General features: G+C 50.6%; 1 protein-coding gene across 1 annotated transcript; it reads right to left on the minus strand.

Annotated features, from left to right (window-relative positions):
* Window positions 1-717: 717 nt before the first annotated feature.
* Window positions 718-4461, minus strand: LGALS1 (galectin 1). Its single transcript, XM_053979048.1, has 4 exons — window positions 4357-4461; window positions 2721-2800; window positions 1338-1509; window positions 718-926 (listed from the first exon to the last, which is right to left on the minus strand). Exons 1-4 carry the CDS (start codon window positions 4363-4365, stop codon window positions 783-785), a joined length of 405 nt encoding a protein of 134 aa, XP_053835023.1. The 5' UTR covers window positions 4366-4461; the 3' UTR covers window positions 718-782.
* Window positions 4462-17864: the final 13403 nt, after the last annotated feature.

The raw sequence follows: 17864 nt of genomic DNA on the forward strand, positions 1-17864 counted from the left end.
ACACATCCTTAGCATCCCGCATTCCAGCTGGACATTGCTGCCTCCCTCAGCTCTGGATGGAACAGCCAAAGCACAAGGGGCAGAATAAAACCAGACACCTCCACATTGCTGCCTTCCCGTGCCACAGCACAACACTTTGTGCTCCTGCAGTTACTGGAAGAAAGGATTTGGATAAGGAACTCTCTACATGCTCTGCCACACCCAGCAAAGCAGCTTTTCTACTGTCTCCATACAGCAGAAAGAGGTGCCAAGCAGACATAGGAGTGGAACCAGCCTCTACAGAAGGCTGCAGCCAAAACTAGTGCAAGTTGAGAACTTTGCCCTCACTCCATGCCTCACTAGGCTCACCTAGCACAGCCACTCAGTGCTGTCTGATGTCAGCCAGGAGTTTAGGCAATTTATTCAGGCAGTGTAAGGTGTCAATCTAGACCTCAACAGCAGGTGACCTCGCTTAAAGGATGCTTTTACTCTCCCCTGAGTGACAATTAGCCCCAATGCCTCCTTCTGCAACTGTCCTTGGACTTTTAACCTTCTGTCTTCCCAGGCTTTTAACCTTCATTCTCTTCTTCATCCATGACTTTCAAGGACTAAGGCTGAGTCAATTGCACCCACTTATGGTACTCAAGCAAAACTGGCTACCCCTATCCACCCACTCCCAGCAAGGTGCCCAACCCATGTGGACTCACAATATTAAACAGATTAGATTTTGAGACTTAGTACACCAAAACTCTTATTTATTGATTGCTTTTTCTGTATCTTTGAGATGGAGGTGTCAGAGGAAGTTATTCCCAGCTGAGAGACTGAAGTGTGAAGTCCCCTTGTGTATCAAAGTAGTCAAAGACACAGAGGCTAAGCCGGTTAGGGAACGTGAACTGGTGGCCTGGCAGGTGGACTGTCACATGATTTTGGTTGACACCAAAAGTGACCTGCAAGGAAAATGGAAAAGTTAGAGAAAGTTCCCTTGAGCCTCTGCAGCACTGCTGTGCCACCCTCCGCTTCACAGGGTGAACAAGCTCAGTAGAATAACCTGGTCATCAACAGCAGGAGTGTTACTCTGGTCTCCCAAGAGATGCCCATTCCCTGCTCTGTTCAATAGTAGCATCTTTGAGCCAGATGGAGCTTAAACATTTGATCCCCACCCTCCATCAGAGCTCAGAGCCCTGAGTGGTGGCACTGGCCAAGCAGGAGAAGCCAGCCACCTCCTGTACAGACAGCCCTGAGACAGCCCTTGCAGCTGGGTGTCCTGTGCCAAACGCCCTCTCTTCACCAGAGCATGTACAGAGAGTGTATATATATATATATATATATATATATATATAAATATATGCATGCCTCACCTCTGCTGTGCCCCCTCTCTGGAAAGGAAAGACAGTTTCCCTGTGCTCTGCACCCCACTCTTCCACCTTCTTTGAGTTGCACACGATGGTGTTCACATCGCCATAAGCATCAAAACGGGCATTGAAGTGAAGTCCGAGGAGGGTGGCATCCTTGCCCAGATTGAACGCAAAGCTACAGAGAAAAAAAAAAAAAAAAGCAGACATCAATACATTAAAAAAAAAAAAAAATTCAATACTATAGTAACATGTTTCTCATTACTATGAGCATCCCTGGGTCTGTTTCTTCAAGCCCAGCTGAGGGTAACCTAAGAGAAACCCTTTGCTAAATTACACAGCTTCCCTAAAAAGGTGGTGCTGTGGCAGTAAGGGCACTTTTCTGGAGTGATAGGCTCCAGAGTGCCATCCCTGGGAGAGACACCAGTTCCTCAAAGCTTTTAACAAGAGAATGGTTCAGTACACTGAACAGAGTTATCATACACCCAAACCAATTCCCAAGGAGTCAGTTACTTTCCATAGATTTCCTTTCAGTCCTGAACAGTTAGCTAGTGCTGTATCCTCCCTGACAGCCACTGCCTTCTCCCCATCCTACAGGCGGCTGAAATAAACACCATATCATTAGCTATCCCAAAGTATCTGCAACAGCAGCGGGAGAAAGTTTCCTAGCCTAGTGTCCACCTTGCCTTCAGGCCTCTCACTGAGATGAGAAGAGGCATATTACCTGGCAAGAGAAAGCCTGGGAGGCTTCACTCAGACAGTATCAAACTTCAAAGGCACTGGGAAGAGCTGGGACATGTTTCCTGGAACACCGCTAGTTCTGGTACAGCAGCTACAGGCTCCACCTTACCTGCAAAGGGCCCCCCCCCAGCCACAGACCTGCACAAGGGCTGGGGGCTGCTGCAGAGGCTTCATTGGGAAACCCAGCCACCCTGACCCCTGCACATTTAGGGGTACATTTCCACTTAAGCCCACCTGCTTGCTCACCACCTTTCTTCCTTCTTTCCCCACCAGCATGTGAGAGGCAAATCCACTGGGGCACCATAAATGTCCCTACTCCTGGCCATCTTCGTGCAGGGGAGAGGATGTGATGGAGCAGATGGTCTCAAACCAAATCTCAGTAGAGACACAGCTTACATTTCCTTCACCCTGCACTAGAGAGGATGTGGTCACTGCCAGCGTGTGCAGTTGGAACTTCACATCTGCTTTGGCTTAGCCCCTTGGCAGTACTGTGTCTGCAATGTGCATTAGGTGATGACTCACTGGAAGCACTGCTGGTGTTAACCCCTTCTCCTCTTCCACCCAAGGGACAGAGTCCTTTTGCCACCACCTTTTGCAGACCCTCAGTGCGGTGCCCTGGCCGTGCCTGGACAGGACAGCACAACTCACCTCTTGGCATTTGGTGCAATTTTCCCCTTGACAGTGAGGCGCTGGCCAGGCTTGAGACCCAAGTTGGTGCACACTGGTCCCTGGGGAACATGGAAGCAGAGATGTTAGCTCAGTACCTGTTGGCTCACTTGTTCTGACTTGGCAGCTTTCCCTGCTGCCTTTCAAGACATGCTTTGCTTTGGACCCATGGAGAAACAGGGAAGCTCCCTTGCCCTAGGGCATTGCAGCAAGGACATCCCAGAGAAGTTACCCCAATCACATGGTACATTTGATTGGAGCTCGATTTCCTAATCTGCCTCCTGCTGCTCTCATCAACATATCTGTATTTCACAGCAGTGAAGGGTAAGTACCTGCACACTCCAATCACACCCACCCCATCCCAAACACACCCATGTGCCTTGCGGGTCTTGTGTCATCACACACAAATCTGTCTGGGATGGATGGCAAGGATGAAGACTCCACTCCCTTCCCCTACCTCGTATTTGAACTTCAAGCCTTGCCCAGGTCCAAGGACTCAGACACCTTGCTTCCCATCTCCCAACGGCTTGAACTTTTTTTTTATGTAGGCTCAGTATTTGCAAGAACATTCTTCTGCTCCACAGAGATACCTGCCCCCCATCTTCTCTCTAGGAGGACCAAAGCATCCTGGCAAAACCATATGTACTCATTTTTCATCACAGCAGAGCCAAGACCTCAAGAATACTGAAAATCTTTTCCTACTCCATCTTAAAAAATAAGCTTGCTCTTGGGACAATCCCTGCTTAATCAACCTCAGCCTAATGAAAGGCAAATCAAAGAAATGCAATCACTCTTCTGACATAAGCATCTCCCTAGCAGTCACAGAATAGTTAGGGCTGGAAGGGATCTTGGAGATCAAGTCCAACCCCCCCTGCTAAAGTAGGTTCACGTAGAGCAGGTTGCAGTGTCATGTTCAGGTGGTTTTTGAATACCTCCTGAGCAGCAGACTCCACAACTTCTCCGGGCAGCCTGTTCCAGTGCTCCGTCACCCTCACAGTGAGGAAGTTTTTTCTCATATTCAACTATAACTCTCTCTGTTTCAGTTTGTGCCTCGTGCCCCTTCCCCTGTTGCTGGGCAACTCTGTAAAGAGTCTGGCCCCATGTTGTTGATACCTGCTCTTAAGATAACCTCTCTAACTTCTTAAGGTATTTGAACATAGTCCTTGACATTCACAGAACACTTCAGTAAGGCACATTCCTTTCAAGAAAGAGAAGAATAACAATTCAATGACTCATGAAAACTTCAGCAGAAAGCAAGCAGCAAGGCTGCCCAGAGAAGATGCTCAGACAGCAATAAATGTTACTGCAGCAGCTTCTCCAGAGTAGAGCTGCAGTAAAACAGGTTACCCCAGCTTAGGACACAGCCCAGCGAGGATCTCCACACGTACTGCCCCAAAGGGATCCTACAGGAAAAAAGAACCACCACTGCCAGAACACAAAATAGCAGCCAGCCCTCTGTAGTGGATGCAGCAGGGATGGTCCCTCACCAGTAGCAGGCACCCAGGTCTAACAGACCCTCCTATGCTGGGGCTGATGTGCAGGCTAGCACAAGCACCCTCACACCCAGCCAATACAGCCCCACCTCCAGCAAAGCTGCCCCATCCCTTTCTCTACTCACGCAAGACATCGTGCTGCTCTGCAGGGTAGTGCTCCTCTTCACCGAAGTGCAAGGGTCCCAGGCAAGTAGCTGCTAGAGCCCAACCCTTGCCTTTAAATAGATGGAGAGCTGAGTTGTCCCAGCCCTTCTCCACCCCATGCACCAATGAGAAGGGTAGCAGGAGTTGGTTTTGGGAGGAGGGAGGGTCTATTTGACAGAGCTGCCTCCTCCCGCACTCACCCAGCCTCCTCTCCAGGATGCTGAACACAGCCCTTCCAAACAGACTGTGGGCCACTCCAGGAGGAGATCCAGCTCTGTGTGGTCCTGAATCCAATGGAAAATAGTTTTACAATGAATGTTTTATTATCCAAGGCTCTTATCCCACATGGAAAATGGTCACATGGATGGAGACTTGGCAGGAGGGGTCTGTAGTGAGGGCGGGGCTCTTCAGCTCTAGTTAAATCAGGAGAAGAAGAAATGTTGCTGAGCACAGGTAGTACCTAAAAAACTCGTAGTCCAGGTGAAACCCCAGTAAGAGAGGACTGGAGCTGCATGCAGGGGCACCCGGCTGCACTATGAATCCTTTCTGTCCCCAGAGACTGCCCAGCTGCTGACCCAGCCTTTACCACCCACTTTTGTAGGTATGGAAACCAAAGGAGGGAAAACAGTTCTTTTTCTACAGAACCCATAGGCACCTTCGAAACTGTACAGTTCATCTTGGCTGCAGGGCAGAGTAAGCCAGGAGGAAGCCGCCTTGGAAAGTTGGGAAGAAATTATCTGGGAAAGCGCCATGACTGGCTCTTGCTTCTACCCTGAACACAGCTAGGGACCTGAGGAAGAAGGGGATGGGGGCAAAATGCTTCTATCACAATAAGCCATAGGATCTATATGTCTTTTATCTGCCTCTGTGTTCTCTTTGCGGCAAGTATGATTCACTGGGTGAAAGGATTCCTTCGGAAAAAGTTACCCAATTACTACATGGCTCAACTGTAATTACACTGAAAGAGGAGGGAAAAATTTAGGCAGTGAGCCAAGCCTGTGGCTTAGAGCTCTCCTTGTCTTGCATATTTGTCTCTAAATCACAAGACGCTCTGTGATTTCCTTAAGAGGCCCAGAACTGAAACTCTCTGAAACAATTTTTTCTTCCATGACTGTGAGGCCCATCAGTTTCCTCTCTGCTGAGGACGTGAGAGTCTCCAGCCCTGTTACCCCCCTCCAGTATGACCCCTGAGGATGGCACTACTGAGTATTTCCAGTTGATGCCATCAATGCCAACAGAAGTAGCAGGAAGACCCTGTTGCCTGCCTGTTGGAGAGGGCAGAAACAGGCTCCTGACTTTGGCCAGGTTGCTGATCACTCCATGACACAAGAGGGCAAGAGTAAAGGCCAAAGTGGTCTTCTCTGCTCTGACATGCCTGCTCCCCCTTTCTCCTTCTGGTCACTTGCCTCAGGGTTCAGTCTTGAGTCTGATCAAGGGATCATGTGGTACAGGACAAGAAGTGCTCCATATGAGGAGGAGAAAAAGTAAATAGAGTCTGCCTCCCTCTACTTGGGATGTGTGTGTTATTAAATCAATTCCTTTCAAATCCAATGTTTTGTGAGATTAAACCCCAGGCATCTCTCCAAGTACTTGAGCTGCTGCTGGAGCCATGGTCTAGGGGGCTGGACTGGTAGGTACTGTTGGATGGGGAAGGGAAATGTGTAAATATTTGCTCTCTTTCAGATGGAGGTGGAGGGGGCCTTTTAAAAGCTATGGGGTGTTTTCTGCAGCATTTCTGGCAGCTGGGCACTGTGACCAAGCCTTAGCAGCCACCAGGTCCTTGAGTTATGTCTGTCCAGGGACCTTCTTCCAAATGCTGCTGGGGAGATTAGAGACCAGCTAATGGCTAAGAGATGATAATGAAGGAGGGGCTGCCATTCCAGAAAAGGTGCTTAAAGAGCTATTCACATCAAGGAAATTCAGGTTTCAGGCTTGAGTCTACCTCGGGCAACCTGTATTTGTCTGATAGAAGTCCAGGTATCTCTACTGACTTTCATGAAACCTTGAATTAAATGGCATTAGCACAAAAGGCTAATACCACAGGCAAGGGGGCCATGAGGTGTCCATCAGGACAATGTCATGTCTGCCTTCCTGTTGGAGACATCATGATGAGATGACAAACTCTAAAGCTTCAGCACCAGCATACTCACAAGGGATGGCTGAACTGAGGGGAGGAAAGGTCCCTGCTCACCCTGGTGTCACACCAGGCAGGGGTGGTGTCCCCAGGTGTACTGACACCTGCTCCACCACACTGGAGACACAGAGGTGCTTGCCTGTGATTTTCAGGAGCAATGTGGTGTAGGAAGAGCCAATGTGGGTTGAGAAGGGTAGAGCCAGACTGGCTAGAGCTGGCAATCTTTACCGCCTGTCACCTCCTTCCTTATCAGTGTGCAGTGGGCTTCCTTATCAGTAGCAGTCAGAGGCCCTGCAAGGCCTCCATGGCCGTCACTAGCCTAAGAAAGGAAATGCAGAGTCATGATGAGTGGAACAGAGCTACCCCTCTTCCGCACATCAGACCCCTGTTATCTCTCTGTAAGGCTATAGGTTGTATGCTCCTCGACCCTAGCCATTGGACAATTTCCAATCTCCCAGTACCCTACTTAAACCCTCAGCTCTGCCCAGTTCGGATGGAAGAGCTGTCACTAGAACCCTTTGCAGAAGCTGCCAATAAAGACATCTCCGCAGAACTCCACACAGCCTTCACCTCTCTCCATCCCTGCGTCTGCTGAGGCACTTTGCCAGCACAGAGCTGAAATCACTAAGAGCTGAAATCACTCCACAAGTGCTCGCTAAACTAGCCTGCTGCTCGGAGCTAGCCCAGGGGCCCAGACAGGCTGTGCCTCATCAGCACAGCGCTATCAGGGACACCTACGGAGGCTGCTGCCCCGGGGGCCAGACGGACCCCCGGGACTCCAGGCCGCGATAGTGGGCCAGCCAGGGGATGTGCCAGCAGTTTAGCAGCCCATTTAATCTGCAAAGTATGCAGATGAGGAAGATGAGGAGAGATCACAACAGACTTCAGTGTCATGGGCTGTGTGGGAGCTCTACACTGGGACATGGCTCCTCTCCTCCACCATTCCTGCCTCTCCTCACCAGAAGAGCTCTCCTGCATAACATTTTAAATCCTAGCTTTGTATTAGAAGGAGAATCACTGATCTGCATTGTAACTTGGGGAGCAAAAGTCTTCTTTGCTCAGTCCAAAGGGAGTGAGTGGATATGATGTTGTTGCTTCAAACCGTGCTCTTGTCTATGCCAAACTCTTGGCCAGAGGGAGCCATGAGTGTGGAGAGAGGAGTAATGACTGTGGGATATGACTTCAGCAGTGCCTCACCTCTGGTTATGAGGGTGAGGAAGGTGGTGTTTGCATCTGCACCTGCTTTCTGCAAACTGGGGTTGTGTCCTGGACAGGATGGGGCCAGGAAAAGGGAGTGTAGAAGAGCCAGCTGCCATGACAGGGACAGACCAAATTCACAGACAACACAAATATCCAAGCCCAGGCATCACAGCAAAGACCCCACCAGGCATGTACTGTGCTAGGTGTAGGCTAGGTGTAGGCTAGGTGCAGGTCCTGACCATGGGCACCTCCAGTGTGGCTTGCGCTTCAGTCACCTGCCTCCTGGGAACAGCTTGCTAACCTCTCCCTAGCCTTTCCTTGCACAATCTGCTCACTCTCCTTGGAAAGTGCAAATTGCCTTTGTGAGTAAACCCAGACAGTCCTTGAGCTTTTAATGCCTTTGGGGCCTGAACCCATTCCCCAGTGCTGGCTGTGATCCAACATTCCCATACAAGGGGCCAGACATCTCTATCTGTCCCTAGGGCTGCCCATGGTGCTCATTGTGGCTCTTCTCTCAGGGCCTCAGCCTTCTTCCTACACTCTCCTTGGCACTCAAAGAGCCCAGGCTGATCTCTCTATGCTGAGATGGCACGTTTTCTTGAGATCACAGCCTCCCTCATGGACATCCTCACACCTGCCAACCTCCAAGCTGTAATGCACCTTAGGTTGAAGAGGGAAACATGATTGCTAAAAGAGAGTTTCATCATTGTGAGTAACTTTGATTTAGAGTGTGTCTTCAGGTCTGGCTGATAGGCACTGGTATGCTTCAGCGTACCCGGACTTGTCCTGCGGTTTGAGGGCTGGGGTCCAGCTAGTGCAAGCTGTGGGGTTGAGTTGGAGCACTGGGCCGAGCTGAGGGGTAGCTCTAAACAAGGTGGTTTGGCAGCTGCCAAAGGAGAAGCTCAGTCAGGCAAGTGTCTGAAGCAAAAGAGGGAAGATCTGCCCCAGATCTTCTTGTGAGGGATGCAGCAATAGATGGGGCATCCTGAGTGATGACATGGGAGGAATGGGAAAGGGCCTGGCTGAGAAGCCTGTGGACCAAAGCCCGCTTATACACTGTGCTCTTCAGCTGGCAAAAGCCTGTTTTGGCTTCAGTTACTCTTGCAGTGATTTGCAACACCTTTCCACTGGGAGAGAGCCTTTGTACCTGTTTAGCCACTTCATGTTATGTGGCCTGTGGTATTTTAAACTAAGAATTAGGTGTGCTAAACACAGATTTATTATGTTGCGGACACAGAGCCTCACATCAAGAATGAGCCACAGCAGGATCTCCCAAGCTTTGCTGAGACATTTCCAACCACATCCAATTTCCTGGATTAGGAGCCGTCTGTGAGGCTCCAACTCCTGCTGACTCCAGAATCTCTGCTTTCATTAAATCAGTATGGAAATATGTTCCCAAGTGGTGAAGATAATCCTGCAAATGTTATCAAAGTGTACCTGGACAAGTGATTTATCCGGGTGAGCCTGATGTTACAGCTTGGGGAAGCAGGAATGACTCCTTGCACTAATGATGCTGGGATGTGTTAGACACACCTCTAAGTTCATCCTAAGAGGTTCCCAATTCCATACTCCCCACCTCCTCCTGTGCACCTCTGGCTGCTCATGCTGGGCTCCATCTTGCCTTTTGGGGTGCAAAGTCTGTGGTCTTTACAGCGCTTGGTGGGGAAGGGAGTGCTCCTGGTCTGCCAGTGGGGTGGTATCCCTGTGGCTGTGGGATGGACATAGCACCCTGGCCAGGGAGACAGGGAGGGAGCTTGGTGCTGGGTTGTGGCCATAGGCAACATGGATCAGCCTGTGTTAGCCCACGGAGGTGGTTGGCTGTTCAAGTGCCCTTCTGGCATGTAAGATCAGCCAGGAGACACCCATTGATGAGGGTTAACTCCTCTGCTGGGGTGACAGGCAGCAGGACTCCTCACCTGACCATGCTGGAAATACTGACAGCACAGCAAAAAAGTCTTTGGTTACCTTGGACGTGAAGGATCCTGACTTCGAGGCAGGAGCGTTAGCAGATCTTTAATCCCAGCCAGGCAGTGACTGGTCGGGAAGGCTTCAGGCCATCTGCTCTTCACTTTAAGGGTGCTTGGCCCAGGGCAGCACAGCAAAGGCAAGTCAAGGAGGAACGCTTCAAGAAAGCAGGTTCTTGGTTTTGACACAGGGAGGTTGCTCACAATGACATAGCCTGGACCAGGAGGTTGCTGCATGTAGAGTATTTCCAAGAGCTACGAACACAGGTTAAGCAAAGTCTGGCAATTGCTGCTGAGACGGAGGGGAACGCAAACTGGGGAGAGCTGGACAGTGAATGGAGCAAGTCTTAAAGTTCTGCTGTAAACAAAGTACAATTAGGGACCTCATACAACTCTGACTTTGAAGCCGATAATATTTTTCTTATCTTAGAAAAGTGAAAAAACAACTTCTGACCCGTGGCATGAATTTCCAATTTTCTTCAAATAAATCATATCAAAGAAACAGAAGGAAAGGTAAAGATAGAAGTGAAAATGAGTTGGGGTGCAGCATATGTTGTTCAGGTTGTGCAGGCACTGAAGGCAAGGCTTCAAACCTAACCTATAAGAAGTGACAAATTTTGAAAGCAGGGCCTCAAGCTCAGCAAATGCTGACTATAGAGGGGAAGACATTGCCACTGCTTGTCTGGATGTTGGCTAATGACTTCCAGAGGGCCTGCAACATAAGCCCTGCACCACTGCTGCAGGACTGAAAGGTATAATTGTGCTAAAATATGATGCTAAGAATTATTCCTGTGCTGCTCATTAGTGCTGGAATTTCAAGGGCAAGGAAATGTAGCTCCATGCATGAGGCTCAGATGTTTCGTCACAGGTGTGCCGGAGCAGGAGAGCTGCCGGCTATTGCCTGACTGTGGCCACTGGCTCTGCGCTGCTGCAATACCCAAATTGGTGTCCTTGAGGTGCCTTAGAAACTTGCCATTTATTGAGCCTATTTCAAGCCTGGAAAAAAATTGCTGAGACATGGCATGTTCACTGTCTCATTTTTTGTCTTTTGTTAAAGTGACTTTTGAGATGTGCCGGGCAGAAGGTTGTTTGCTGTACTTAATATGCAAATTATAAGTGGATGCTGTGTTTGAACATGTTGCAGCAACCCAGGTGCTGGTTTCAGGTCTTCCAACAAATAGTGCTCAGGAGAAGTATATTCATGGAACACAGGCACGTCCTCCTCCAACACCCTTGAGACCGAAACTCAGCTGCATGCCATTTTTCAGCAAGCAATGTGTGTAAAAACCTGTGTGGAATGATAATCCCGAAGAAAAGGGTTGCCCTGAGCAGGCTTTGCTGCCAGGAATGACAAGAAGCCTGAAAACACCTGTTTGGTAATTTTTTATGTGTATGGGAAGTGGTACCTAGGGTGTGGGCTGTGATGTTAGTCTCCACACATGTCAGAAACAGCAGCAGAGATGCTCAGGAGGTGAGACCGGCAGGGAGCCTGGGCACATCAGGTGTTACTCCCTGAGACAAACCCTGCTTGGGCCATTGCATCTACTTTGGCAAATGCATTCATCTGCAGCCAGCCCACGAGCCAGTATTAGGGGCACATCTCATGCTTGGTGAGCCTCCAAAGCACATGGGACTACAAGGCATCAACACAGCTGAACAGAAGCCAAGGCAGGCAAAAGACCAACTTGGCCTTTCCAAAGGGGAATGGGGTCCCACCAGACAGTAAGGGCTGGAGAAAACAGATTTGTGTTGGGCAGACATGCAGCTGCTCTCCCTGGGGGTCCTGTGGGTGGCACAGCTCATCATTCCCCAACATGGATGCATCCTTCTGGCAGGGACAGAGCTGGTGCAGCCTGGGACTGTCCTGCACGGCTTGACTGGGGACCCTGAGTCCCCCAAAATGCCCTTGGGGGTTTCAGTAACATGTGCCATCCTTCACTTGGTGCGCCAGACATTTAGGTGTCAATGAGCTCTGTTAGGCAGCTGCTGCCTGCCACTCTAGAGCCAGCTGGAACAATTACTCTGGTAAGCTGTCTGTTATCTGCCAGGATCAGCTGCTGAAATGGGAGGGTGTTTCAGCAGGGCTTGGCGCTCTCATTTCCCTGAGGCTTACACTATTGTGGGGGAGAAAGTGCAGGGCGCTTTCTGATGCTATCACAGTTTGGAGGCTGTGGAAAGCACTGGGATGTGTCATTCTCTGCCATGCTGCTGGTTCCCACTCCCTTGCAAGGGGGTCCAGACACCCTTGAGGCTGGTGGGCACACACACATCACTGCTGTGGTGAGGCTGTGTTGCTTTTTTGAGAATTTTTGCAAGTGGATCCTTCCAAAGAAGCCCTTTGCAGAGTCATCTCTGCTGCTGCCACCAAGAACATTCACCCATCATCATGTCCCACATAAGGGCCTGCTCTCCCTCACTTCTGGCTTCTTCAGCTTCCTTTGCACCCTGGACAGAGAGCAGGTGCTGAAGCAGCCTACCAACACCCAAGTTGGCCTTTGCCAGCCTGCAGCACCTGGGAAGAGCTGACCTTTGGTGCTCAATCCAGTCCAGGTGTAAACTGTCCACACCTCATGCAAAAGATAGGATTCACACTGGGGATCTCCTTAGTTCCCTCCTAGAGATCCTGAGCTGGGGCAGGTTCACAGCAGCGGTTGGTGGGGTGGTAATGCAGGTCATTTTGTCAGGAGCACGAGCTCACACACCCCTGCACTGGCAGCACAGACATACTCTCCCTCTCTTCTGCCCTGTGTTCCTGGGCAGAAGCTCCTTTCACAAATAAAAATCGGGTCATTTTTCCAGAAGGAGGCCAAGGACCAGCTCATGTCCCAGTAGAAGTGGGTGACTTGTGAGAAGGGTGGGAAGCATGTTGGTGCACTTAACACCAAAATGAGCAACATGGCTTTGTTCTACAGGATTGTAGTCTTGCTCTTGTTGTGATGGACGTGGAGGCCAAGCACTGACAAACTCCTGATTTTCGCTGGAGGGGTAAGTCTTGACATGCCAGCCAACTGCCCAACCATGTGCTTAGGTTGGGGGCTTCTCTTTGGGACAGTCTTGAGGATTTTATGAAGCATATTTAGGCTGTGGGCTGCTGTTTGAGATATGTTTTGGTAGAGAGTAGGATCACAGATTGAGCAAGGGGTTGATGAGATGTAATATCAGCTTCTGATTCACCTTGTCACAGTGGGAACCTGGGGGAAGAGGGGTGGATGTTCACTTGCAGCATCCACACTCCGGTGCTGTGGTGGCTTCATGCTTTCATGAGCATGAAGCCTGCTCTTCTCACTCAGCATAGAAGGTAAGGGAGGGTCCATCAGCCAGACAGGTATTTTTGGATATACCCTCTCTTCCCCATAGGCAGCTAGTCTTGAGGCATGTCCACGCTGTCTGTTCAACCCATAGCAGGATCACCAGATACACCATGAAGCCAAAGGCCACTGCACCGTCTAGAAGTTTCTGTGTATAGGGTCGATTACCTTCAAAAACCATGGACATCTGAGAGGTACTGGCCTCCAGGTCCACAGGCATTTGCTCCAGAAGCAGGCAACAGCTGGGATTCGTTATTTCCATTCCCACCAAAGCAAACAGGGGAAAACCAGGGGAGTTCTCCTGGTCTCTGCACTGGCTATATTTAGTCAGGCAGGTTCAATTTGTGATATAATCCACCTCCTCCCATTTAAAGGGAAGATGGGAGATGAGAGGAGTCCCCAGATCAAGCCCATGATGAGGAGGTAACCTTATAGGGAAAGCTCTGTCTCTACAGGGTCTGCTGTTGTGTAACCTTGCCCCGAGTGGGACAGGACCTAGCCCTAAGCCAAGCTCTGGGCAAGGCATCCCCCATACCAGGCAGGGTGAGCATCCTGGACTTGTTTCAGTGGCTCTGCTGGGAGCAGAGAGAGATTGCTGCTGGAAGAAGCAATCCAAGGGCCACTGCTGGGTGCAGATGTTGGGTTGGAGCGCTGTGAACTTGGTGCTGGGCAGCCCCAAAAGAAGGCAACTTCTTTAGAGCTCAGTTTTGGCACCCCATGAAGTGCCTGCTGGACTAGGGGTGTATGGAGAGGTCCAGAAATGGGGGCCAGCCTCCACACCCTTTGGTGACTGCCAATCTGCTGTCTGTTCAGATTAAGAGCTTTTGGGGAGGGAAGTCTCCCTGGACAAGCAGGCATGAGCCATGACTTTCTTGGAGAGAAACAAGCAGGGGGCAAAAGCCCCAGCCCTCCCAAAATGCACCCCTTCTTAACAATAGTACTGTCAGCAAGGACTTGTGCTGTGTGACAGAGCTCCCCATGGCTCTTGGGGACTTATCTAACCCCTAACAAGATGCAGTGAGACGTGCCATTCTGACAGTTCTTCCCTGGAAAACAAAGGCATTTGTCTGTCTTTGTGGTGTTCTGTTTATTTGGGGGAAAGGGAAGGAGAAACAGCAGAGAGCAGAACAGGGATTTGCCCCACGTGGTGCTTTATTCATCTGCCCTGGGGGTGCAAGCTCAGCTTTGTGGGCAAGGGATGTTTTACCTGCTGAGCAAGTCCATGAGGACCTGTGCCCATGAGCAGAGATGAGTGAGCAGGGATGAGCAGTGGAGGGAGGGCAATGGCTGGGAGAAGGACCCATCAGGTCTGGTGGGGCCAGGATGCTGAGGAACAGCCCTATGAGTAGACAGAACTGCTTCTCCAGCCATGAAGGTTTGGGTCTGAGGAGGGTGGTCAAAAATACAATCAGCCTGTCAAAATGAGCCAAAGCACTCAGTCTTCCCGAGCTGGCAACCCAGCCACTTGGCACAGGCTCTCACCCCACCTTCCCCGGGGCCTGGTCCCCTCTTAGAAAGACCCAGCCAGTCTCTGTGCTTGGGTGCCACAGAGGAACCAGGGCTCTGTTTCCCCCTCTCCTCCTCCTGCAGTGCTGATGGTTGCGGTGGGATGCCTGCCCACCATGCTCAACACTCCCTGCTGGTGGGCGAGGGTATCCATGAACTTGCTCGACAGGTAAAACCTTCCCTCCCTGGGAAGTCTCTCCCTGCATTTTATGACTGCTTACCTGTGAGCCAAGGATGCCTTTTTGGCAGCTCCAGGAGAGGGCCCGACTGGGTGTGGAGTGCTGTTTTTCTCTGGGATTTTATTACTTGCTTTGTTTCTCAGGGTGTCTCAGTTGGCCTTCCTTCAAGCTCACCATTTCTTCATCACTATCCACTCTTTTCCTTCCACCAGCCCCGCACAGACCCCACACATGGCAGAGAAACCACAGGCAGCACCTGGCACTTTCTCGAAATCTCTCTGGTGAAAAGACCCACAGCTGAGCCTTGCTACAAGCTCTGGGTAGCCTGAACCATCCTTGTGATGTGTCTCATGGGCTGGGAAGGAGACGGGACTCATGCAGGGCTTCTGCTGCTGCTGCATTCCCATCTCCTTATCCTTGGCTCTGCTCAGAGCAGCCCTGACAGGGAAAACCCAACCCCTCCACATACATACCTATTCTTGGGAATCAAGAAGGGTTGATGAGGTTTGATCAGGTCAGCCTCAGAGATGCTGGGCTCAACCTCTTGAAAGCATGCAGTGTGAGTGAAGAGCATGACTGACCAAAGCTGAAGTGCTGCTGCTGCCTGGGGAACAGTCTCAAGGACTGACCCTGGATGCTAACCAGCTCCTCATCAAGTTGTCATTTCCCTTTTGTGAAACTTGCTTTCCCACTGCAGAAAGGTTAGGCTGTGCCTAGCACATGGCTGCACCTTAGCTCACTTGGGAGACTGATGGTTTTACCTCTCAGGGTGAAACTGAGATGCTGGACTCTGCACTGCTATTCCCATACCAAAGTGGGAATATGCTTGGCCATGCTGTCAGCTGACCGTCCCTCTTTCTGGCAGGAGGGTAACTGTTGGCTCTGAGTGATACTCTCATGGGGAAACTGGACAATTTGTGAGAAAGGCAGGCTCCTGGCAAATAATGTGCCACAAGCACTCTCTAGGCAGGGGGTGATAGCTGCTAGAGATGGGATGGCCTAGTTTGCTGGGCATGTGCTCTTCCTTTTTCAGGGGAGACCCACACATGGTTCAGAAAGGTTTGCATCCTTTGGGTTTTTTTGGCCTGGCACAGGACTGCCAAAAGTAGAATGACACCCCTATATGTTTGCAGGGCCTGCCTCTGTGCTGAGTGCCCAAGGAAGGTGACTCAGCCCAGCCATGCAGAGCCCCAGAATTGTGCCAGGGTACAGGTACCTTCAGTGGGCAGGGAGGGGTGAATCCCAGGAGCAGCCAGAAAGCAGAAATGTATTACATTTCACAGCTGAGCTCATGCATCTTTTTTAGCTTTCTGTGGTATTTCTAAAGACAGGATACCCTTTGGTCCCTCCAAGAGGCTGAAACATGAAATGCACTGCTTTTGTTTTCTACTTTACTATTTAATGCAATGTTGTTCAGTCTTCTGTTTTGTGCGTGCATGATTCCAGAAACAGCATGATACCTGCTAAAAAGAATCATCCAGCACTGTCATACCATGGGTCAGATCTCAGCAGCACCAGCAGTGCTGATGGGAATGCGGGCTTAAGCACGTAACACAAGAGAGTCAGAGCTGGCCTGGTCAGGGGGAGGGAGGATGGCTGGTGAGCAAACAGTGTTTTGGGATGAGAACAGGGATCCTGAGACTTCTCAAGGCAACTCCTCCCTGGGGAATTACCATATATCTCTGGGTCCCTCCCATGACCCACCAAAATAATTTCAACTGTACGTTTTGCAGAGGGCTGGCACACCGGCTGTTATCACAGAAAAACTGGGTGCTTGGACGAAAGCCTGCCTCTCACCCACACCTTGCACAGGTGGCTCCCCTGGCTTCCACTGCTGGTGGCATCTCAACACCATCCTGGCTGCAGGAGGACCAAGTCCCTGTCCTCCTCTGTCTGCAACCAGGACAAGCACCAACAGGCCCCAACTCCCCAGCAAGCCTTTTCCCAGCTGGCAGGTTTCAGCTCTGCCTGAGGAAGTGCAGTGAGCTCCCTCTCTGCATTGCACTAGGGTGCCAAGCCCAGTTTCACTGCTGGCTGTGCCTGTGGCATTTGTGACCACAAGCCTGGCTCTCCCAGGGCTGGGATAGCTGGGCATGCTGTGGTGGCAACCTCATTGGTGTGGCAGCTGCCCTGCTCTGGCTGTTTGTGGCCTCCTCCTGTTGAAACATCACCCCTCAAGGGCAAACCTGCCGGGCACCAGTGAATGAGTTGGGATGAAGGTGAAGGCTGCCATTACATCATCAAGTTTGCATTCATGCAGCTTCCCAGCATCCTGCAACCACAGTGACAGGTGCTCTCCTCCCCCCTGCCTGGCCAGCCCTGTGTAGCTGCAGAGGAGAAGGGGCACTGTTCTGTGCAATCTGGCTGCTCACCCACTGGGTCAATAACTGCCCTTCATGTGAGTCTGGAAATGGGCACTGCACATGCATTTGGGATTGCTGTACCCCTCAGAAGGGATTGCAGATGGCTGTGGATGTTTCTCCCATCCTGCTCCTTTCATAAAGATTTAAAGTACCTGAAACTGCTGCTGAGGGGTTTACAGCAGTGCCCGAACCAATTACATCCTTTTTCACCTTGACCTGGAAAGGCAAACCCAAAATGTGCTATGGTTCTGAAAAATACAAGATGAGACTCTTGTAGTGATGCAGCTGATGGAGCAATGAGTAAAGCAGCAAGCAGGGTATCTGGTGTTCATCAGGAGGGGATGAAGAGTACTGCATAAGTCAACTTTTGAAAGGAGGATAATGTGCAAGCTGGAAAGCATACATCTATAGCAATTAAACTATAGAGCTCTGGTGGAGGGTATGGTCCCCTGGCAGTGTGACAGAAAATGCCCGTCACAGAAGGAGCTGATTAAGCATGCACAAAAGAGAGCTGTGACTTGGATGCAGACTGCAGGGCTGTTGGCCACATTGTGTGCCATTTGCTCTCCAGGACACAGCCTTGTGCTTGCCAGCAACCAAGCTCTCCTGAGCAGAGACACTTGTGTGACCAAGCTGCTGCCGGCCGGAGCTGTGGGCTGCAGAATGAGCTGTGATGAGAAACAGCTCTGGAGCAGGGAGCTGCAGCTGCAGGGTGGCTGGCTGCACCCAGGGAGCCAGCGGTAGTTAGGGCCCTGCAGTGTCAACAATGTCTAGTAAAAGAAGCTGACACCTGTAGTACAGCCAAAATTGTCTGTGGGTATCAATCCAGCTTTTC

Source organism: Vidua macroura, chromosome 5, assembly GCF_024509145.1.
Source record: "Vidua macroura isolate BioBank_ID:100142 chromosome 5, ASM2450914v1, whole genome shotgun sequence".
NCBI classification, from domain to species: domain Eukaryota; kingdom Metazoa; phylum Chordata; class Aves; order Passeriformes; family Viduidae; genus Vidua; species Vidua macroura.

Excerpts from the sequence above, each read along its gene's own strand:
- LGALS1 (XM_053979048.1), bottom strand. Across the intron at positions 1,510-2,720 it reads ATTGCACCAAATGCCAAGAG|CTTTGCGTTCAATCTGGGCA; the intron begins GTGAGTTGTGCT and ends TTTTCTCTGTAG. Across the intron at positions 927-1,337 it reads AGAGAGGGGGCACAGCAGAG|GTCACTTTTGGTGTCAACCA; the intron begins GTGAGGCATGCA and ends TTTTCCTTGCAG.